The 23,464-nt window shown below is 40.6% G+C and overlaps 2 protein-coding genes across 6 annotated transcripts in view; both read right to left on the reverse strand.

The window, feature by feature from the left end:
* Cmya5 (cardiomyopathy associated 5) overlaps positions 1-9,201 on the reverse strand; it is a 90,163-nt gene extending 80,962 nt beyond the window's left edge. Inside the window, exon 1 of the mRNA XM_051182917.1 lies at positions 8,986-9,201. Within this exon, the coding sequence (XP_051038874.1) occupies positions 8,986-9,128 (143 nt within the window). The 5' untranslated portion in view covers positions 9,129-9,201. The remainder of the gene's footprint in view (positions 1-8,985) is intronic.
* A 1,462-nt stretch (positions 9,202-10,663) lies between these two features.
* Tent2 (terminal nucleotidyltransferase 2) overlaps positions 10,664-23,464 on the reverse strand; it is a 46,757-nt gene continuing 33,956 nt past the window's right edge. For 4 of the 5 annotated variants that reach the window (XM_051182974.1, XM_051182973.1, XM_051182972.1 and 1 more), the window contains 4 exons: positions 20,282-20,418; positions 15,843-15,934; positions 13,301-13,380; positions 10,664-12,446 (listed from right to left, as the gene is read on the reverse strand). In XM_051182974.1, coding sequence (XP_051038931.1) covers positions 12,372-12,446; positions 13,301-13,380; positions 15,843-15,934; positions 20,282-20,418 — 384 coding nt within the window. In that variant the 3' untranslated portion in view covers positions 10,664-12,371. Of the gene's footprint in view, positions 12,447-13,300; positions 13,381-15,842; positions 15,935-16,278; positions 16,398-20,281; positions 20,419-23,464 lie in introns of those variants that run through there. The other variant, XR_007834422.1, reaches the window with a different exon arrangement.

A 23,464-nucleotide genomic window follows, 5' to 3' on the forward strand; every position in this document is an offset into this window, starting at 1 on the left:
AATGGACACAGCAGGTCTATGGGTTTTGAGGTTTGGCTTGGTAGATAGAGCAGTGTTGGCTAATCTTCTCACATGTATTGGACTTTACCAGATCAGTGGGTAGAATTTTTGAACTGAAGACATTACAGTTAGCTTAATAGAAAATTCTTCTTTGAGCAAAAAGCAAAAGCTGTGGCTCTCAACCTTCCTAATGTTCCTCGTGTTGTGATGACCCCCTCAACCATAAAATGATTTCATTGCTACTCTGTAATTGTAATTTTACTATTGTTATGAATCATAATGCAAATATCTGACATGCAGGATATTAGACAGATGTCCCCCCCAAAGGGTTTCCAACCCACAGGCTGAGAACCACTGGTCTAGGGGCAACTTTGGAACAAGTCACATAAGACCAAGATGTTCCCCGCAGACAACATAACTGAACCTCCTTTACTGCTTATCACTGTACCCTCACCGCTACTGGATCTGGAGTCACCGAGCACTGTCAATCCCTGGTTAGACAAGTGGTCAGCAACCAGCAATGTTCTGCCTGATCCAGTATGCCAGTTACATCCATTCACTCCCTCATCCATTTAAGCATTCGCTTAATCAACAAATATTCTCCACCATGGGTTATCCTGCGTGATTCTGGATGATGCAAGGTTTGCAGCAGTGATTAGCAGCCCAAGAAGTGGGAGTGGGAACTTGAGGTACATTGAGCTGCACATCACGCTTGGTTGACCTTTCTCCAGCTAGTGTCGCTCAACCAAGCCTTCCTAACTCTAACTCAGGAAAATCGTCTTTTTACCTATCCTTTGATGAATTACCTTTGTGTAATGAGTCTGACATCCTGCTGAAGGTCACTGCTTCCCCTCCCCAGACTGTGAACTGCTTGACCCTATCGTCTTAATGTCCCTGATAACTGGCACAGGCTCTGGCACACACTCTGAGCACGTTACTATCAACGAAGCAGTAGTTCCATGGATTCCACGAAGCCAGATAAATTCTACGTGCTATCAGGTCTGCAGTGTTCTGTTTGGTTGCCCCTGCTTCCATGTGGTTGGTTACAGAGCCCTTGGAATGTGTGTGATAAGGGAAGGGCATCTGAGATGTACTTTAAAGCAAAATCCAGCCAGAGTTCCAAGACAGTGCAACATAATATAAACTCTCTAATGACTATATTTTACAAATATTTCTTACAAATAGGGCCTTGACTTTTGGATTAAATAAAATGCATTATTAAAATTACTACCATCTGTTTCTCTGTATAGACTTTAGTGGCTACTTAAATGTTAAATTATTGCTGGTGGTGGTGCATGCCTTTCCAGAAAAACCCTATCTGATAAAAAAAAAAAAAAAGAAAGAAAGAAAGAAAGAAAGAAAAGAGAGAGAAAGTTGAATTATCTATGTGGTTGACACTGTATTTTCTATTGGTTAACACTGGACTACACAAAACATTCTTTTCACATACAAATCACAGCTCGTCTCTTACATCTAAGTTTTCTTGACATGGAAGAAGGGTTTGGTTCTAATGTCTGAGTGAGCCCACTCTCAGAACAGCCAGGCAATATAACAATTTTGCTGTTGCTGCTTTCTCAGTATGCCCTACACTTTAGTAGGTTTGCTGTCTTCAAAGAAAACAATTTAATTCCAATTCTTGCATTTTTCCTCGCTGTTCAGTCAAACTCTCACCAAGGGCAAGCAACAGTCAGGCAGCCAACAGTTCAGCAGCTCCTAGCATTCTGGTTCCAAGGGTTTTGTCCTCTCTCCTCCCTCGGCCTCTGGTATCCTAGGCAGCCAGACACCCCCACCGCCAGAGCTTTCCACTGACCTCAGGAGAGGCCTAGCTCAAATAACACACTGGTCAGAACACCTTGGTAAGCAAACCAGTGAAAGACACCATGCAGACAGACTTGTGACACAGCGTGTTCTACGCTGATAACCTTCATCTCCCAAAACCTTGCTTCTCTGCCATGAGTTACATCGGATGCTATTAGGAAACAGAATGCTATCAGCCCAGACTGGTATATTTTATACGGACCCTGCTCTCTGCAATGGAAGGTGATTCGTAAGGTTTAGGTTCTGCTGTAACACCCTCTCCGCCGTGCTTACGGAGGGAACATGAATCTTGGTCCATAGAAGCTGCTGTAAAGCAGAGATTACCGAAGGTCCCTGAGTGATCGTGGGAAAGGCTGAAAGAAAGGGGCTCAGTCAGAAACCAACGGGAGCACAAGAAAACTGAGTTGACACACCTCTCTGCACACAGGAGACAGTAAAACATCAAGAGTAGTGATTGTACCTGGTAGATGCTCTGAAACTTCAGATGAACGGCAATGTGAACTCACCGGTATTTAAGGAAGTACTGTGACCACTACTCCTAAAAATGCTTTGTTTTGACTCCCGAATGACATGATAGAGAGAACAGTGTTTTAGTTTTACTGAGAATAAAACCTAAGTCCTGGCTGCCGCCTGCGCTATGTGTGGTGTGAGGCTGTGGAAGGAGGGTGTGTGTGGTATGCGTGTGTGTGTGGGGGTGGGTGGTTGCACATTGTATTTGGGGAGAAGCCAGAAGTCAGTATCAGGGTCTTCCTTAATGGCTCCTGTGGTGATATATTATTTATGATCTAATAAAGCGTGCCTGGAGATCAGAATGCAAGGCTAGCTACAACCATAGAGGCCCAGCAGTGGTGATGCACACCTTTAATACAAGCAGCCATATTGTTACTGGGCAGTGGTGGTGCACACCTTTAACCCCAGTACTAGAGAGAAATGTAAGACAGGAGCAGGGGCTCAGAACTGGCTATTAGTCTCTGGCCACGTTGAGGACAGGGTGGCCCCAGCCTTGGTAGGGTTAGAGCTCTCTGGTGGCTTGGCTGCTTTGCTTTTTTTCATCAGCCTGAACCCTAAAATCTATCTCTGGGTTTTTATGTAGCATCACATGCCCCTTCTATATCAAAGCTGAATATGCCACTTGAGCCCAGAGCTCAAAGATCACACCAGTCTAACTAGCCAGCTTGCCCTGGGGACTCCACATCTCATCTGCCCAGACTGGGATGCCAGGTAGGCCATGGATGTGTGTGCTGGAGATTCCAACTCACTCCTCACACTCCCATGACAAGTGCTGAGCCTACTGAGCCTTCTCCCCAGCCCCAGATCTGCAGCCTGGGTTTCCTGCATTCACCCTTGCCAGCTCTTGGCTTTGCTCACTCCATTCCTGCAGCCTCATCTCCTTGTGCTCCTAAGCCAACCACACATTTCCACCCCCCCCCCAGGGCCATTGCACCCGCTCTTCCACACGCCAGAGACACATTCCTTCAGTTTCTGCTCAAATGTGGCCGGGCAGAGGGGCTTTCTTCACCATCCTATCTCAAATAACACCGCCTTTATCATGCTATATGGGGCTCCATAGAGCTTACATCCACCTGGGACATCATAAACTGTTTACTCCTTTCCAAACTGGAAAGCCAGTTTCGGGGGGGGGGGTGTGCTTTGTTCTCTCCACTCACGCTTCATCATTTGGGCCTAGGAAGTACCTGGCACACTGTGGGATTCCGATGAGTATCTGCGATGGAACAAAGTGGAGAGCATTAGGCTCGGGTCCAGACACCTGGGGTCCAGTCTAAGTTCTACCGATGAAAAGCAAAACACTTTGAAAAACTGTCCCTTGACACTAGGTTTCTGAGCCTGTAAAATGATTGGCTGGGAACAGATGTTCCTATGGCCTCTCCTGGCTCTAAGATCTGTAGGCTTTATGGATTTGCTTTGGCAGGTGATCTTGGATAAAATTTTAGCAACACAATTTTCTTTTCATATGCATGAAATACAAGCCTTCTGGGACAGCTCATTAGAGCCCCAAATCCTCTTCCAGAGAGCAGCTTGTCCAGTCTTTCCAGCATGCTAGGATGGAGCCTAGGATTCCCTCTGCCCTTTAAGGTGCTTCAAACAAAACCTTCCCTTCAATCCCTTCGATGGTTAATAACATAATTGTGGTTTTCTGTCACTTCACTTGAATATGAGTTCCTTGAGGACAGTTGTAAATTCTTAATTTACTATTTGTGTGCAGCAGGTGTCACAGTACCTGGCTCTCCAAAAATATCTCCTGCATGAGCACAGATAAACTCCCCTGGGACAGAACCTCTGCTCAGCAGAAAGCTGGTACCCGAAGCAGGGTTTGGCTTCTGGTAAGGACCTATCTGAAGGCTGTTAAATTAAAAATGCTAGGAGCTACTGTGAGTCAGGTATGCCCTTATAATTTCTCAGTTTATTTAATCCTTAGGATAGCCTAATAATTGGGAATTAGTGCTGCCCTGCGGCCAGCAGCATAGACCACTGGCAGAGGAGAACTTGCCTAGTGTGAGAGGCAGCAAGCAGCAGCCAGGAAAAGAATGGACTCCTTAAATGACCGGGATGAGATTTCTGAACTTGAAAATTTTTTTGGTTTTTCAAGTTCAGAAATATTACTGAACTTGAATTTTCAAATTTAGGGATATTGTGGAATATTCCTTTACACCATGTGACTATATACCACTGTGATTGGTTCAGTTAAGAAGCTGACTGGCCAATAGCTAGACAGGTGGATAGACAGGAGAGCCAAACAGAGAACACTGGGAAGAAGGAGGCCAGAGTCTGAGGAGTCTCGAGCAGACACAGAGAAGCAAGACGTCCCGAGAAAAGGTACCAAGCCATGTGGCAAAACATAGATAAGAAATATGGGTTAATTAAGATATAGGAGTTAGCTAGTAACAAGCCTGAGCTATTGATCAAGCATTTATAATTAATATCAAGATTCCATGTAGTTATTTGGGGACTGGCAGGACAGAAAAAACTCTGCCTACAGAATATTTTTTTATCAACCATAAAGGTGATTCTACATATTATACTTGTTAGGGTCAAGAAAACATGTAGATTAGTTTGTTTTAATTTTAGTAGTAAAGTTTTCTTGATAATATCATGCACTATGTATTCACTTAAAGAAAAACAAACCCTGAGAAGTTAAAATAAATTTTTGCTTATTTTCTCATCACTTGGAAATAATCACTATCGACCTTGTTAAGCCTTAATCCCTTAAGTTTTCTCTAGTGTATCAGTTTAATGGCTGACATCTCCCCTACTTCGTTTTCTACTGCTGTGATAAATAGCAGCTTAGTGATTGCACTCCATACTTGAGGGAGGGCAGGGCAGGAATCAGGCAGAGACCATACAGGAATGCTGCTTACTGGCTTTCTTCCTACAATTCAGGACCACCTTGCCATCCCTCATCAATCATCGATCAAGAAAATGTGTAGTCTGAGGGAGGGGTTTTCTGAACTGAGTTTCCCTCTTTCTACAAGACCCTACCTTTTGTCAAGGTGACAAAGCTTTAACCAGTACAACATCATTTTATATTATAAAATTATTGTAGCTTAATAAAATTATATTAAACAGATGTGCCGTCCACCATATTCTGTAAATACTCCTTGAACTACTTTCACTTTTAAACTCATGCATGCTTCTCAGTTTGAAAAGTTAGTTTATAATGCTGTGGAGGTGGTTCGGTTGCTACGTAAGTGTGAGCACCTCACCTCAGACCCCTAGCCTCCACATAAAAGTTGGTCACAGCAATGTCACCTGTCATTCTAGGATTGGGAGTGTGGAGAAGCTGAGACAAGGGGATTCCTGGAGCTCATTGGCCAGGGATCAGTGAATTCCAGGCTCAGTGAGAGACCCTGTCTCAAAACATAAAGTAGAGAGTGATCAAGAAATCCAATGGCGACCTCTGGCCTCTGCAGCCATACAATTAGTCTGTGACTGTAACTTCTGGCCTTTCAGAAAACCTAGACAATGTCTGTGCTTAAGCAGGGTAACAATCTCCACTACAGTACAGAGATGATGTCTTCCCTTTTTCTCTAGTGGCTTCTCAAAGTAAAAGCTAAGTGGATTTAGCTTCCCCTGGTGTGAGGAAGGACCCCTCCTCAATAGAAACAATACTCAAATCCCCTGACTTGCGCTGTGCTCACGCTGGCTCACAATGTATCCTATGACTTCTTGCTTTGTTGTTTTCATCCTCGGTGAATGATATGGGGCCTCAGTTTTCTCCTCCAGAGCAGTGGCCTTGTCACCCTGCTGGGAGGATTTAACAGGAAACAACATAGGTAAACAACTGGCACAAGGGGCCTCTGCTGAGTGTCAACCTCCTGTGCAGGAGTCCAAAGAAGGAGGACAACACCACTTATTAGTACCCACTGCAAATTCTCACTTCCGTTCTCAGAGGAACACAGAACTTCAGGCCATGTTTGTAAACTCACACGCAACGATGTGGTTTGATTCCTGACCACATTGAGGTGAGAGACGTCCCACCCCCTTCCGATTTCCCCATCTCGGCCCGCACTCCAGCGAGCATTTCTTTCCGCTGCCTTCCTTACAGTAACTCTGCTGAGTCCCCCTTCCCAGTCTGCCTGTCAGTGCTGTCCTCTGAGTGGAATCTCTGATCTCAAATCCTGCTCAGAAGCTTGCTCATCTAGGTCAAAATTGGTGGTTTTCCAGGCCCATCACCACCTACCTTAGCCCCCTATGCCCATTCCAACTTGTTTCCTTGCTATTAGGAGTAGATTTTTCCGCTAGTCTGGTCCCACCGCCATGCCAGCTCCAAATAACACACTGAGACTCTGTATTAGATATAAAGCTGTAGGCCAGTTACTTGTTTCTTATCGGCTAGCTCTCTCTTAAATATTAACCCGTTTCTATTAATCTAACTATTTCCATGTGGTCTTATCTTACTGGAGAGAGGGGCTGGCGTTCTGCTCTCTCCGTCCTCCATCTTGGATCTCCTCCCTAGTACTTCCTCTCTCCTCCTAGTCTCCTAGTCCCGCCTATCTTGCTTCCCTATTGGCTTTATAGGGCTTTATTCACTAACCAATAAGAGAAACATATTTACAGAATGACACCTCCCATCATCTTGCATTGTCTACTTCACCATCTACAGTCAGAACAGGCTGAAGTTTACCTCAGATGAGTTATATCCACGAGGAGCAAGCCAGTAAGCAGCTTCCCTTTATGTCCTCTGTATCAGCTCCTGCCTCCAAGATCCTGTCCTGTGAGTTTCTGTCCTGACTTCCTTCAGTGATGAACAGCAATGCTGAAGTGTAAGCCTAATAAAGCCTTTCCTCCCCAGCTTGCTTTATGGTCATGGTGTTCTGATGCAGCAATAGAACCCTAACTAAGATACCATGCTTTTATTCTCCACTCAAAGTCTAGCCTCTTTAGCATATAGTCATATACTAATCATAATTTCTCCTTGGTAAGCATGTAATTTCAACAGACTGTTTCCCCTTATCAGTGTCACCCTATGTGTACACATGCAACTATGTCTATATGCACTTGGAGACCAATTCCTCACATTCAATGCAATGAGCATAGTAAAAGCATGCCTTTTAGACATGTAAAAATGGCTCACTTGGGATCTCCCTTACACCTGAGGCTGCCCCTGATAACCAGAACCCAGTGACATCACTCACCCAAGACAACCAGACACGATCCTAGACCCCATGACACCCACTGGACAGTGCATAAGCATTGACCAAGAACAATGCTGTGCTCTGCACATCTGGAGAGACACCGCCTTGATCTGCCTGCAGCTGGAGAGTATCCCCCAGGATCCTGTCCTCAAAGTAGACTTCTGTTAGAGCCTAGACCTGACATCCAGCTAAGATTTATCACACAGACACAGATGAGCAGCCTTGGGGAGAGAGGGTTAAGACCATAGTTAGGAACTTAGAGTGTGAACCTTCTGTGACGACCCTCAGCAAAATAAAATAGAACTCTTGTTATACTAACTAGAATATCTACTTTTACAACATGGGTTTTTTTTGTTTTGTTTTGTTTTTTGTTTGTTTGTTTGTTTGTTTTGAAAGATAGTCTTACTACTGTCACTGCCCTGGAACTCACTGAATAGGTGAGGTTGATGGACAGTGAGCCCCCGGGACTCGGTCTGTTTCCAGCTCCTGAACATGGAGAATACAGGCATATGACACCATTCTGGGCTTGGGCTTTTTAGCGGTGTTTGGGTATTGAACATAGTGGGAATGAACTGTCCTTGTGCTTAAAAGACACTTTGCCACCTCCCCAGGCTTCCATGCCACTTTTGGGCTACTGAACTTAGCTCTTCTAGTGTCAGTGGGGCATTCTCAAATGGTACACATTCACTTGCCTCCCCCTCCCCCAGTGCCTTCTGATGGGAGTATCAAGGAAGAGCTATCATTGATAGACACACACTTAGGATAAAACAAGATACCCATGCTACTATTCTCATTTTAGGCCTGCATGAAAAGAGTTAATCTCATTCACCTTATTGATTAGTAGATGTTTAGGACCCGAAAGACTCTTAGTACAGAAGCTGCTGAAACATCTCTCGATATAGCCCTGCCGGCCTTGAAATCTCGGTCTTCCTGCTTGAATCACAGGGGTGGGCAATCACACCTCGCCTTCATGATATTTTTTTCCCCTCTAAGAAATGTATGGGGTGTTTGCACCAAAATAAAGTTTCCATACAGCAATCTAGCCCAGCGCCAGAACTTCAAGAGGCCGCCATACCTTTGAAGGTAACGGACGGACCCACATAGCTTTCTGTGCCTGCAGACCCTTCCCAATGCTTAGGCAGGCAAGATTGATCCGGCGCGGGAAGCCAAGAGGCAAGCATTCCAGCACAATGTGCGGTTAGGCAGAACCCCAAGTAAGTATCCAAGAATAACCAAGCAAGTCACAAGGAGGCGGGGGTGAGGGTGGGGGCTGACTGTGAACTTTGCTGCAGGCGGACCTGTCACTCCAGCTGACAGCAAGAACATTCTACCTTCAAGTTCCTAAAGAAGGCGGGACACCCCAGACAGGGAGACTGGCTCCAGGGAAATGAACTCCTGGGGTTGTAAAGAGAAAGGAAATGGCCCAGGGGTGGTCAGCCAGACACCTGTGGGGCTGGCAGCTTTGCCAGGCTCAGGACAGTGCCAGGGACCCAGCACAACAGGCTCAGGCTACCTGGCCTCGGGCTCCTCCTCTGACTCGGCTTCCTCATCCTCGCCCTCCGACGACTCCTCCGTCTCCAGCTCCTGGGCCGCTGCCTCATCCGCACCCCAGCCCAGGAAACCCTCGGCGGAGAGTCTGCTGTCATCGCTCGCCATCGTGCCTGCCTGTCCCAGCCGGAGCAGGAGCCGCCCGCGCCGCACCCGATGTTCTCCGTCTGACTGCACTTTACCCTGGCCGGCGGGGCTGCTCGGGTTCCTGGCGCGCGGGGCGGGGGCGCCCCAAGCCTTTAAATAGAAGGCGTCAAGAAAGTTTCGCCACTGAACTTCTGGGGCCTGGGCTCAGCTATCCCTGGTCCCAGTCGCCTGCCAACTGCCCCGCCCGTTTTGGCAGATCTTCTGTGGCCTTTGGGACCAGGGCAGATTGCACTGCTGAGGGCTGCAACTGGCTGTCAAGAGACCCACCAGCCCAACCTTCCATCCAGTGATCTAGGGGTTTTTACACTTCCAGCTGAGCTGCTGGAAGATTTCTTTATGCCAAATGAGGCAGCACTCAGCCAAGGACTTGCTTCCCTTATTCGTGATCATGTTATGGCACCAGTGTGTAAATTGTTTAAGGTGACAATGGGAAACTTGCTAGATGTGCCAGATACAAGGACTCATTCTGTAAACCACATTCAAAAGACTCGGTGTGTCTAGGGAACAGAGATCTCACTGGATCATGTAAAGCCAGTGCTTAACCTCTCAAACACCGACTCTTTGAGTTCAAATCCTGACTAATCCACTTTCAGAAATCAGGTATTTACACCATACCAAATAGATTGCCTTCTGCCTCAAAGGCCTGGCCTATTTACTTACTCAAGATCATCACCTTTCTCTGAAATCTTGTTTAAATTCACTGCTCCTCTCCCCAGGACCTTAAAGCAGCCCACTAAATATGTATGTTGACAGACAGCAGACTTGTTTGTTCACCTTTGTCCCATCACCAGTTCTGAGAAGCCCTTAGGCTGGCCAGATACCTAAGGCAAACCAGTGTGTGTAGTGAATGCTTCTAAAAAGGCCAATAGAGAAGTTTTCTTTCCCATGAAAGGCTTTTGGACTAGAACTCCAAAACTTAATTTTTAATCACAGAAGATTCTGCTTACAGTCTGTAAAGGAGCCAGGAAGGTAGGTTATTATTCTCCAGCTTGTATGCTATACACTGGGCCTATGGACAAAGTGTAACTCAGCAGGCTCTTTTACCACCGATTTTTATCAAGATCCCATTTCAAATAACCCAAAACTTTGCATTGTTTAGAGTCCACACTTTTAGCACTAATAATACTTTAACACCACATAATATAGAAGTAGAACAATCAACACACACAAAATAAACTGTAGTATTCCCACAAAATTGAAATTGAAAATAATTTCCATCTAGCTCAATGGGTAGTGCACTTGCCCAGGAGGCAAGGGCTGAGTTCAATAGCCAGCACTGAAAATACATTTTAAAACCCATCTCATGTATGAACAACCTGCTTACCTGATACAGCTGGACTACCACATGTACAGGACCTTTGGTGCTGGGTCCATTAGTGCCAGGATGTGAATTTATTGGATTTGGGCCTACTTGTTACAACAAATCGGCTCAAAGTAGTAGGGTGAGGCCACCGAAAACTGAGAACAGGGTGGTAATGCAAGAGTCCACACTGTGGTTCATTCTGAGGCTTTATTCAATGTCATAATGCCGCAGAGCAGAGCAGAGCACCATCCCTAAGTGACCATTATTTACAAACATTACCTGGGGTCACCATTAAACTATCATACTCAATACTCAATACATGAGAAAGAGCTGCACAGCGTGGAGTAGATCGGAGTATTTCCAAGGAAAAGGATTCATATAGAAAACGCTTAACTGCATCCAAAGTACCACAGATCAGCAATCTAAGAACCCGCCCACATGGAAAGCTTTAGCCCCAATAAAGCCAGAGAAATACAGTAGTTGGCAGGCTTAACCACAGAATTGGAGTCAAACCAGTTCAGGAAAGTACAGCCCCAATTCCATTACAAAACCAATGACTTTCACAGAAAAATTACACCTCAACACTTTCCAGATATAAACTTTATTCCATTTGATAGCATACAAAAATTTAAACTTAAAAAAAGGAAGCGCACACCCCTTTGTAAGTCAAAGAAAGTGAATGTTTTAGTTTAATTGGTCTGCAAAATATGGTTCAGTGGTACAAATTGTTCCACCACAGGCCTACAAGAAGTTTGCAATTTTTGAAAAGTCAAAACTGCCTTCAAGATTACTTTTATGTAAATTTACAAGTACTGACCAATTTACAAATATTTACATAAACTAAAAAGTCTTAATAAACAGAATAGCTTGTATCTGAAGCTACTACTTTTATGTGGAAAAGAAATACTAAAAAAGATTTTTGTATAAACATTAAACTTTTATTTATAATTTTATTGTCTTATCTAAAACACTTTGTAGTGGCTTACTGCCTAAAAATTCCAGTTTAGATTATAATCCACAGAAATCTGATTCTACAAATAGGATATAATCTTAACTTTGATGTTTCAGTTTTCTGCTGTTTTCTAGCATGAGGAAAATAAAATCAGGAAAACGGAGGTAAAGAACAGTGCACACTGCACTATGCTATCAGAAAGCATAGGAAACTTCATTTCTCCAAAGTGTCTAAGTCAGAGACTTTCAAACAGTCCAGTAAGCAAGTCACTAACTGCTGCTAGTGTCCCTGTTACAACAGTGCAAAATGTATTGTTTCAACACAAAATCTAAAGCAACCTCCAGAGTCTACCAAAGCAAGGTGTGAAGTGCTAAGGGAACACCAGTGCAGACACATGTCAAAGCCAGGCTGGCCCAGGGACTCAAGTGAAGACTTAAGGCAATTGTCCAGCATTTCAAGACTCCATAGTGACGACACTGAATGAGAATTGCATTTGCTTCAAGTAACTGAATAACTGACTTGAATCTTCCCTTGACTAGAACTGAGCTAGACAAATGTCTACTGCCAGTTACACTGTAAATATGTATTACTTAGATCCTTTGCAAAATTCCACATGGTTCTTCAGTATTAGCATGTGGTACAATTATTTAAAATTATATCAAAACCTTATTAGTACAGATAATTTCTCAAAATATATTTTATGCTGAAAAGTCATGCCATAATACTACTAATCATCAATGTAAACATTTTCAAAAATACATTTTTAAATCAAAGAGTTTATTAGGAAATGTCATAATAAAATATGCAATCTTTATATAAGTATGTCCTTTTAAAAATAAAACAAAAACAATAACAACATTAAAAATAAACCATGATGGAGGTAAACAAATGCATTATGATGTAACTATTGTTCTTTATTTCTTGGAAGAGTTTAAGAATTAGAGGCCAGCTATCTCTTCAGGGTAGCAGCCCTCAAAGGCAGAACACTGTTCAGATCTCTCTTGTTTTTCAATCTGTGCCATGACTAGGAAAGGAAAAAAAAAAAAGTGAAAAATAAAAATCAATCTTAAAATACAAACTATGCACAGAACAAAAGACCAAATTTTACTGTATTATTAGTAGTGGTTCTATGTATGCAGAAATGTAGATTATTTTTCTTATTTTTATTTTCCAAGGTATGTTATTATCACCAGAAAAGAAACAATTATTTAATATTTTTAAAAATTGGGTACACAGGTGGCAAAAAAGCTACAAGTGACAATAACAATGTAACTTATAGATTAAATTATTTTATCTAAAATAGCAAAGTACTCCATTTGAATTTAAGAAGGGAAGATGAACTTGTTTTCTAGCTTTTTCAATTGAAAAACAGTATTTTTATGAAGGCAAAAGTAAATGTAAAATTGTGTATGCTCTGGAAAGTAGTGAAAGAGTTTATACGAAAAGATAATGCAATTCTTGTTCATACGCTAAAAATTCATATCACAATCTTATGAAGACATCAAGTAACTAAAAGTGTTGGTTTTACTGTTAAATAATCCTAGAGGAAGCTCACCCACTACCAAGAACAAGTGAGCAATACATAAGAAAAACAACGTTCCACTGTGCTTGTTGTGAGGCAAGGACTAGTTTGAAGAGAGCTTGGAGCACTCTATTTGCATTTTAATTACATGGAAGTCTGTCTGTTCCAATAATGAAAACATTGTCTCCAAAGCATCTTCAGTTTTCTGACCCTTCCCTCCTAGTTCTATCAATGCATTTTCAGTGTCATTCACTGCTGATAGGTACCTCACCTAGCAAAATTACTGGTGAATAAATAAATACTGTAGACACTAACACATAAATATATCTTTAGAGCCAACATGATATACTGATTACCTTTAAAAATTGATCCTTGATCATATCAAACTTCTGCTTTTCATGCACAGCTCTGGCGGTATTAGTTCCATCAAAAGGTTCTGCGTCATGAAATGCACAGGGAAAAAAAATTAGTACAATGGAGTTTTATTTTTTCCCCAGCATTGGGGATCAAACCTAGGGCCTCATATATGCTAGGTAAGTGTTCTATCACAAGCTATGTTCCCAGTCTAAGAACACTTATAGATTAGGTCCAATTATATGAAATTGTCCGTATGTCCACAGCCTCTGACTTACAAAAACAGCGAGTTCATATGGCTTAGCCTAACACAAAAGGTAGGTGGAATCAAATCAGAGGAATGATAGAAATGATCGGAGGTATAACTGAGTAGATAGGATTGCTAAAGATTTACAGATGGCCAAGGACCTATCCTTAGGGGAATCAAAAGTTACATAAAGAATGAAGCACTATATTTAAGAGAATGGCACAATGCCAGATATTACAGAAGGGTAAGCTTGAACTTAATTCTAATTTAAAAGCTGATTTTGTCCTGGAAGGAAAAGGTCAGAAACCTCTGAGTAGAGCAGTGGTCTTCAACCTTCCTAATTCTGCAACCCTTTAATGCAGTTCCTCATGCTGTGATGACCCTCCAACAATAAAATTATTTTTGTTCTTAACCTAGAGGCAGGAGGGCGGGCCTAGTCCCTACTCCAAATAACTCGACAGATTTTGTTGATCCCTCCTGGAAGGCATCACCCTCCCTGTGGAGTGTGTGTGTGTGTGGCGGGGGGAGAGGATGGGATAGGAGGGGGTTTGGGAGTCATGAGAGGGAGGGAGGGGGAACCGGGGTCAAAATGTAAAAGAAAAATAAATAAAAAATTATTTTTGTTGCAACTTTATAATTATAACTTTGCTACTATTATGAACTATAAATATGTTTCTTCAATGGCCTTAGGCAACCCTGTGAGAATCTTTGGATAAAAGAAAGGGGTGGCGACCCACAGGTTGAGAACTGCCAAGGTAGATGTTCAGTACTGAAGAGAATGGAAAGCTGTGCTGCATGTTATGGTGTGAATGGATGTTTAGAAGGAGATCCAGTGAGAACAATAGCCATGAGGAATCGGACAACGAAAAGAGAAACATGATTCTAAGCAGAGAAGACAGGAGGAAACAAAGTTCTTATGTGTGCCCACTATATCCTGCACTCTGTCTATACCCCAACCCTGTGTGCCTTTCACCCTACAGGACACAGCACAAAAGGCCACACAGAGACAAGGAAGCGTGGATGGTACATACAGATCAAGTTGGGGTGGTTTTTTTTTTGCCCCCCTAAAAGCAAGAGGCTTATATATACATGCCTTAAAGCTGAAAGGGAGCATGAAAGGCCCCCACCCCAATTAATGAAGCTGCTGAAAAGTAGCTAAAAGTAAAAACCTGGAAAACCCAAAGAAAGTGAGAAAGAGAGGGAGGGATCGAGAGGGAAGGAGGAAGGGAGGGATGGATAAGAAATACAACGGAGAGGTTCACTTTATTCATATAATCTAAGCAGGCTCATACTTCTAAAAACGTCTTATTTTACATATTTTAGCAGTTTGATATATGTAAATTTGGATGCAGGTAAGGAATACATGCAGTCAGAAGACAACTTCTTCCATGTGGGTCTTGGGGACAGACCTCAGGTTGGCAGGCTTGGCAGCAAGTACCCTTATCTTCTGAACCATCTCAAAGCTTCTTTTTATTTATTCTATTTTGTATTGCTTAGAAAGGCTGTTTAAAAAGGCTTTACTGCACTGTCAGAGTATAGTGGAGCTTTTTTGTTGTGCTTTTTGGGTTTTAGTAGAATAAGGCTCTATGACACATTGTATTGGACCACATCATATAACACTTTATTAAAATGTTTAATTTTAAGAACACAAGTAACTAAAATAATACATGCTCATTGTGCAATACTAGTAAATGAAACACCAAAGAAGACTTGAATTCAGTCATGTCTCCTTTTAAAATGTTGGAAGAAACAGGTTAAAATATTCTTAATATAATATTTACTACCAATGTTGGCTTTGTAAATTCTTTTTCACTTCAACATTTACAAAAAGAAAGCAACTTTACTTTTGTTTGTCAGAGGCACACACAGTACTGGAGACCCAACTCAGGGGCCAGCATGTAAGGTGAGACTCTGGAATTCTGTCCCACCAAGTCAAAGAACACGTCTCAAGAATATTACTACATGTTAACTACATGTACACTTATTTTAGAAAACAGTTTTCAGACTATTTTTAAAGCTAAATCAACTTCATTAATATGTATCATAAATTGTATAGTTTCAAACAACTATAGTACGAAGGCATGAATTGCTCAAATCTTACCAACTAAAATGCTCAAATTCACATTTAGTATTTCTCACAACTAAGGAACTGTAAATGCTTTTCCAAATTAAAATTGTAAAGATAACCATATAAATCACCTCAGAACATAAATATTATTTTAGCAGAAATAAAAAGTTGGAATTAGTGAGTATAATGATAGTAATTAGATGGCAGATAATCATCAGGGGAAACCTACCTTCAACACAGATGTATTTATTTCTCCATTCAATGTCATCAGGTCTTGGGATGGCTTTGGCTTCACGAACTGAAATCATCTGAGTGTTCCAGCTAAAGGAAGAAAACAAAAAAGAACGGCTGCTTTCCTAATTTCTCTTTGAATTTAGCAGTTGGAAAGCTGCCCTGACTGCCTGACAGAGCACTAACCCTCGGCTCCACCCCTCAGCACCAAGTCTCCGCATCCCTTGTTTATCTATGTTTATTACATGTGATTCTGCATACCTCTCCCAGGTAGAGGCTAAGTTCCAGGACACTGAGATACTTCTTCAGCTGTTCAGCTAGTTCCTCAGTATACACTAGATATGAATACACATTTACTAACAAAGAAAATAGTACAAAAAATTTCTTTAAAGTTCAAGTAAGTAAAACACATAAACACTGTCTACTGCTAATACCTCAATAAGAATTTTTCATTGGTTGTGAGGTAATCTTGTGGCATTTTCTTTTTCTGATAACACTGCATAATTTTCTTCAGGTACATCTTATAGGATTTGGGATAAATCTTTGAAAGTAGCTAGCAGAAGCAAGGAAGAAAACAAAATTAATGTTTTCTGTTTTATTATATAAGCAGCAGCAGTAGTTAACAGTACTAAGACAAGATTTCATGTAGCCCAGGCTACCTGAATTTGCTATGTACCCGAGAGACCTCGACCTTCTTTCTGATTCTCTGGCCTTCACTTCCCAAAGTCAATTTCTGCAGTGCTGGGAACAGAACCTAGAGCTTTGTGCACACTAGGCAAGCAGTTTACCAGCTGAGTTATACATATCCAGCATCCAATAGGCAAATATTCTGAGTGAAACAATTTTGTCTACATATTTGAGTGTAAACCTTATCTGTTCTACAGTATCTACTACTTTTTACATTTTAAAAAAAGATTATAAACATTCATTTGTATTTCTGAGTTACTATAAATAAAAGCACCCCTCTCCCCCCCCCCCCGAAACACTCCAAAGTACATGACCACTCAGCTGGTATACAAGAAAAAAATAAAGTTGAGGATAAGGTAAAATCTTTTTGTCAACAATATTTGGCTTTCTCTATCATATCACCAAGCCTAGAAACTACGTATCAGAAAATCGCTAAGAACATAATCATGGGTCCTATATGAAAGGCTTCTGGAAATAGAATTGCTTTTCAATTTTAAATAGGTAAAAAATAATTTGCTGTCTGTGAAGTTCAATCATTGGAAAGTATCCTCCAAGTATAATTTTCTAATCTTGCTTTGATTAAGAGCTGTGCAGAGGATAGGACGATGGCATGCATCTGTAACCCCAGCACTCAGAAAGCAGAGGCAGGCACATTGCAAATTCAAAGCCAGCCTGGGATAGAAAGACCCTGTCTCCAAAGATTAAGGACCAAGGATATTTGTCAGGCCTGGCATGAACAAGGCCTTGGGTTTGAACCCAGGCAAGGGAGGAGGATTGGAAAAGACAACTAGTGTGAAAATACATCAACGGAGTTTTCATTCTTTAAACATATGCATGTATCTACACACCAAAATATATACATCATGTAAATGGGTTGTCAGTGGAGACATTGTGACACTCATTGTTGCTTACAATAAAATGCTTCAAGTACTGCAGTTCTGTGAGTTCCAAACATAAAAGGAAGACTTTGCTCCATTACTATAAATGTTTTCAAGATTTTTCTTTAAAAGTAAAAATGTAATGAGAAAAATTATATGAGTACATACTGAACCAAACATGATTACAATATTAACATTTGCATCACTTTAATTTTTGCCATTCAGGATCTGTTTTGTTTTGTTTTGTGACTAAAAAGCTCAGCCCAGCTATGTAGTTAACTTGCTATGATCCTTGAAATTCTGATCCTCCTGCCTCCATCTTATGTGCACTGGGAATGCATGCATATCCCACTACGCCTGATGCTAAAAGCTGTAGCCCAGGCTGTTCTCAAACTTGTGATCCTCCTGCCGCATCCTTTTTGGCATACTAGCCTGAGGTACTACAACCTGTAGTAACTTTTACTAATTCATCTTTATTGGTTTTTTGTTTTAAGAGAGTGTACCTATATTCTAGAGAATGATCCTTAATATGTAGACTTAGACAATTCTTGCTTCAAAGAGCAAGACCTGGCAAAACAATAATAAAGAGTAATTTTTAAATGGTCATAAAACTACTGCAAAATGTACTGTATATACCCAAACATCCCTTAAGAGACAGTTAATTTGGCTTTCAAGTAATGAGGATGCTTTTAATTGAATAAAATTCAGAAGAAATCCTTACAAACATTTTAGCAGTTGCCAGAAATCTTTTTAAATGGTACCTAATTCATTACTTTGATCATATTCTTGGATGAACTCCCTACAGTCAGCTATGTGGAATTATCTTGTATAAAATAATGTACTTGGCAAAAGTACTATATAAGGAAGTTTTCAAATCTCTTTCCAAACATTAGCATCCCAGCTAGTATCATTTGACCCAGCAAACTATTTCCTATTAATGTTAAACTAGCACAAAACCATTTCCATCTACCATCTTGTGTCAATTCAACAAAGCACCGACACACAGAAGAAATCCTTTTTTCTTATGTGACTCTTCTCCTTTAACATTACCAAATGTCTAACTTATATAACAACATGCATACTGTCAATAAAGAGTGTGGGTTTGAGGGCTAGGGAGATAGCTCATCATGTAAGATACCTGCCACCAAGCCTGAGGACCCGAGTTTTATCCCTGGGACCCGCAAGGTGGAAAAAGAGAAAAGTAACTCATATTTCAGTTTTACCCTTTTCTCATCATTGTTGCCTGACAATTTTTAATCTGTTTTTTTTTTTGTTGTTGTTGTTGCTGTTTTGTTTTTTTGTTGTTTATTTGTTTTTTCTTTTGAGAGAGGGTTTCTCTGTGTAGTCCTGGAACTTGTCCCATAGACTAGGCTGGCCTTGAACTTAGAAACCGCTGTCTCACAAGGGCAGGGGACTAAAGGCATATGCCACCACACCTGGCTAATCTGGATTATTTTAACTTTGTTCTTTACTCAGTTTTCCTCTAGCACTTTTCTGACTCCTTTCTTTAACTTCCTTTAGTAACTTTTAAGTTACTTCAAAGTTCTCTGATCCACATTTAAAACTCACAATCTCACCCTCTGCATCAACTGTAACTAGCATATCACTGTTTAGCACTGGGCGAGGTGCTGAGGTCATTACTACAAATGAGAGATGCACAGAAACTCTTCTTAGACTTGAATCGTACTTCTTCTTTCATGTCCTATGTTTTAAATATAAGTCAGAGTTCTTTAGAGTTGCCTACATGATATCAAAAAAGGCAGTCCCAATGCTGCTGCAATAATTAGTTAATATGAATTTTGTAGTCAAATTATCTGAAATTATTATCCTTACTAGCTATAAATTCTTTGGGCATATTGCTTCATCTCTCTTACTGAACCCTTCTGTGACTCACTGGCAAAATGAAAGGCACAGCACAAGCTCCTACAGCGATTAAGGAAGCTGAATGAGGTTACAGACACCCTCTACTCACAAGTCCTTGCCCATCTACTAACAGCGTTATTAATGCTCTCACCCCTCTCCAAACCCTTCAGCATGAACACCAAAGCTAAGGACTCTCCCTCCTACTCCACATTCATCAAAGGACTTCAAACCAACAGACTTACTCTACCTGGACTTACAACTCCCCAAACACGTTCTGCTGTCTGGCTGTACAATGTTTCATGTTATATATTGCCTTCAAATCAAGGAAAAAAAGGTGTATTTTCTTATTTGTATTTCATCCTGATAAAACTATTTATTCAAATATTAATCATTTAAAAAAAATTCCTAGTATGCCTTGGTTGTATTTTTTTAACTATAAATTTAAAATTCCTAGAAAACAGAAGTTCCAACTACATTATCTCTTATAAAGAACTAAAACACAAGACCCACCTGGGCCCTACTAGAGAGAGTTCTCAACATAAAACAGAATCACAAATGAAATAAAACAAAGCCCAAGCATTATCTGGGCTAGAGAAATGGCTCAGAGGTTAAGAGCATGTACTGTTCTTGAACAGGACCCAAGTTCAGTACTCAGCACCCATGCCAGGCAGCCCACAAAGGCAATGAACTCCAGGGGATCCACTTCCCTCTTCTGGACTCCATGAGCACTACACCCACACAAGTACAAAACCCACACCACATATACATATTTATTTCTTAAAACCTCACTCAATCTTAAAAACACGGTTTATAAAAGTGAATATTTAATTATCAAATTATAGAAACTGAAATCTGAGTTGCTAATAATAAAATGAAATTAAATGCCATTGATTAACTGTTAGGTGCTCTATCTCATAAACCTACTAGCACTGAAATTTAAAAAGGCAGCTCCGCTAAATCTAGAGCAGTCACTTACGTATAAAAAGACAAAATTTCAAGTTTTACTCACTCAAATTCTGTAGCATAATATTTAAGGAAGCCCAGTAAGAGGTCCCCAAGACTTGACTCATTCTTTGAGAGGTAAGGAGGGACGTTACATGGAGCATGGTGTACAAGGTGCAGCTGTACAGAAGTACTGAAAGATTCCTGTTCAGAGAAAAGGGAAGACACAAGGCCATTTAAAACACACAGTAAGAACACAACAATCTTTATCTAGGTTCTTTGAAGTCAGAAGCTTTTTTTGTGCAGGCAATTGAAGACTTTGTTTCACTAAAGGTCTCTCGAGTAGTACCTGGAGTAAGGTAGAAAATATATTAAAAAAGCAAAGAGGTAGCTGTGTGGTAGTGGCGCATGCCTTTAATCCAAGCACTCAGGAGGCAGGCGGATGTCTGTGAGTACGAGACTAGCCTGGTCTATAAGAGCTAGTTCCAGGACAGGCTCCAAAATCACAGAGAAACCCTGTCTAGAAACACGCCCCCCCCCCCAAAAAAAAACCCCAAAAACCTCAGAGGTTCTAATTCTTGGCTTGAGTGTATTACTGTGGTAACAAAATAATTCAAGCATGATTCAAACTTTATTTATACATACCATGATTCTCCCTAAAGGCACATATTCATAAATACACCTCCCTGTATTTCTACAGGGAAGTCATACTTTATGTATGAAGGCGTTATCAAGCACAAGGCAACAACTTTTTCCAACTGCTACTTAACATTCCTCTCAAAAGCAACAAAAGCTTCAATATGCAAATAGTATAGTTGATTTTTTTTTTTTTTTTGTTTTTTTGTGTTTTTTTTTTCCCCCCAAGACTTTCAAAGCTGATTTTGCTGTTGTATTTTAAGGGAAAATAGAAAGACAGATGTTTTAGGTGACCTGAACTTGAAAAGATGATGGAAGGGAAATAAAGATAGAATACATACGAACAACAAACATTCGGCATAATTATTTATGAAGGACTTATTAGCTGCGTGTGATCTAGGTCTAAATAAGCTATTATAAAGAATATGAATGGACACTTTCTGTATTAAAGTTTAAGATAGTGTTCATCTTCATATCTGACCTTTCTTCTACTAGCAGCAAGTTCTGGATCTGAATAAAGTGATTTTCAAGTAATACATAGCCATAAAGACACCCCAACCCAGGCTAGCCTCAAACTCAGTATGTAGCTAAGGATGATCTTGAATTTCCGATCTTCCTACCTTTATGTCCTAAGGGGTGAGACTAGAGGTGTGCACTACCACGCCCACTTTTTTTTTTTTTTTTAAATGTGGTGTTAGGATACAAATCAGGGCCTTGTGCATACTAGGAAGGTGCTTGCATCACTAAACTCAATCAACTCTTAATTGTCTAGCTGAAGATGGGAAATGTGGGTAGATAGAAAAGCAGCTCCATTTTACAACAGAGATTCAAGGAGAAGAAAGCAAATGAATCGCCTCAGCCCTGCTGTCTTTCATTTTACAAGTAAAAAGATGGACTGAGGGCAGTCTTATTTAGGACTGAAAAACAAATGTAATAAAGGTAGTAGGTACAAGTACTTTTGTCAACTATAAAGAAAGCAAGCCCCTGATGAACAACCGCTGCTCTGAAAGCTCTGTACTGATTTCGACTCCTACTACATAGCACTATAAACAGGTGATTCAAAACAGAGCACACATTTCTTTAGTTTATAGTGTTTCACTTGTCATTATTTTTAATTTTTTTTCAGTAATCTAAAGGAAAAGATCAGCAACTTGAAGATTAAACTAAAGAGACCTACTCTATTAAAATACTGAATGACCTGAAACAACAATACGGCTAATCTTACTTTCTATTGTTCCTTTTGGTATGACTTTATATATGTAATGCTGACAGAAAAAAACTAAAAGAGAAAGTGAAATGTAAAAGGATGACACAACACACCTACAAGAAGCTACAAGCAAATAGGAATTAAATTTATCTGTGGAAAACTTCAGTTTAGGGTAGTCTGGCTTAGAAAAAAATATATATTACTGTAAATTGTTAAGTAGGTGAAGAACTTAGGTTAATATGTTAGCACAAGAGTACTACAAAATCAAAGGGAAAAGCTGCCTCAAAATTACACACTACAACCAATGGGAAAGCAATTCATCCAACTACACAGTTCCTGTGAGTAGATTTTCCAGAAGAACATTTACTGCTGCTAATCTTTTCTGAATTTAATTTAGGATATCCTTATTTTGAGCTTCAAATACAACATGTGATGATTTTCTAATTCTCAGGAGTATGTTTCAAATGATAAATACATGTTAACTTTTTGGTTAAATATTATCTCTCCTTTGTCTTTCATCAGTGCAAGCTTAAAATAAGTATGAATGCAAACCATGAGAAATATCTAACAGTGCTTTTGTAACTGCCTACCAATAACAGCAAAAACACCTAGAGCCACGCTCCATCATCTGAACTTTGTCACAGACTTTCTCATTTGGGAAGCTTTTTCTTAAGTTAAAGTATTAACCCTCTTATAATACAGCTTTTGGAGGTAATGATGTTTAGTCTCTCACCCTTTTTCTGTCACATTCAGTATCACGAGTGAACTGAAATATATCAATTTTCAAAATTACTTTACCTCAGGAACTGAGGCACTAGCTTGAGGACACAAATTCAATCCTTAGAACCCAAGTAGAAAGACTGCCCTTGGTGGCACATGCCACAGAGCAAAGTCAAAGTCAACCTGGACTACATAAGAGGTACTAATGTAGTGAGATATTCACCTTGTCCGTACCTGCGGCATAGACCACGCCCATGGGGGGGGGTGGAGGCAGGACTGGACATGACCTGGGGGAACTAAGGCTGAGGAGGGGGGTTGGAGAGCGCTCTTGCTTGCAGCAGGGGGACAGGAGCACTTCTGGAGGCACCCTTGGGACCAGGAACCTGCTGGTGTTCATCTATGTTGTGAGTTATTTCTCCCTGAATAAACATCTATTCGGCCTATTTGTTTCTCCTGATCCTTATTAAACACCAATATACTAAGGCAAAAACAAAACAAAAAAAGAGGGGTAATTCTTGAGAAATAGGGGAAATTTTTTTCCATTGCAAAATAACAATTTTTATCAATGTAAACTTTTAAAACATTTGTAAGTTAAGAATCTGCCATATTTTTCTTTTTAAAAGTTTGCATAGGAATAGAAGCTACATAGTAACACAATAAAATGCAACACACAACTAGTTACATTAG

Source organism: Phodopus roborovskii, unplaced genomic scaffold, assembly GCF_943737965.1.
Source record: "Phodopus roborovskii unplaced genomic scaffold, PHOROB, whole genome shotgun sequence".
Classification (NCBI taxonomy): Eukaryota; Metazoa; Chordata; class Mammalia; order Rodentia; family Cricetidae; genus Phodopus; species Phodopus roborovskii.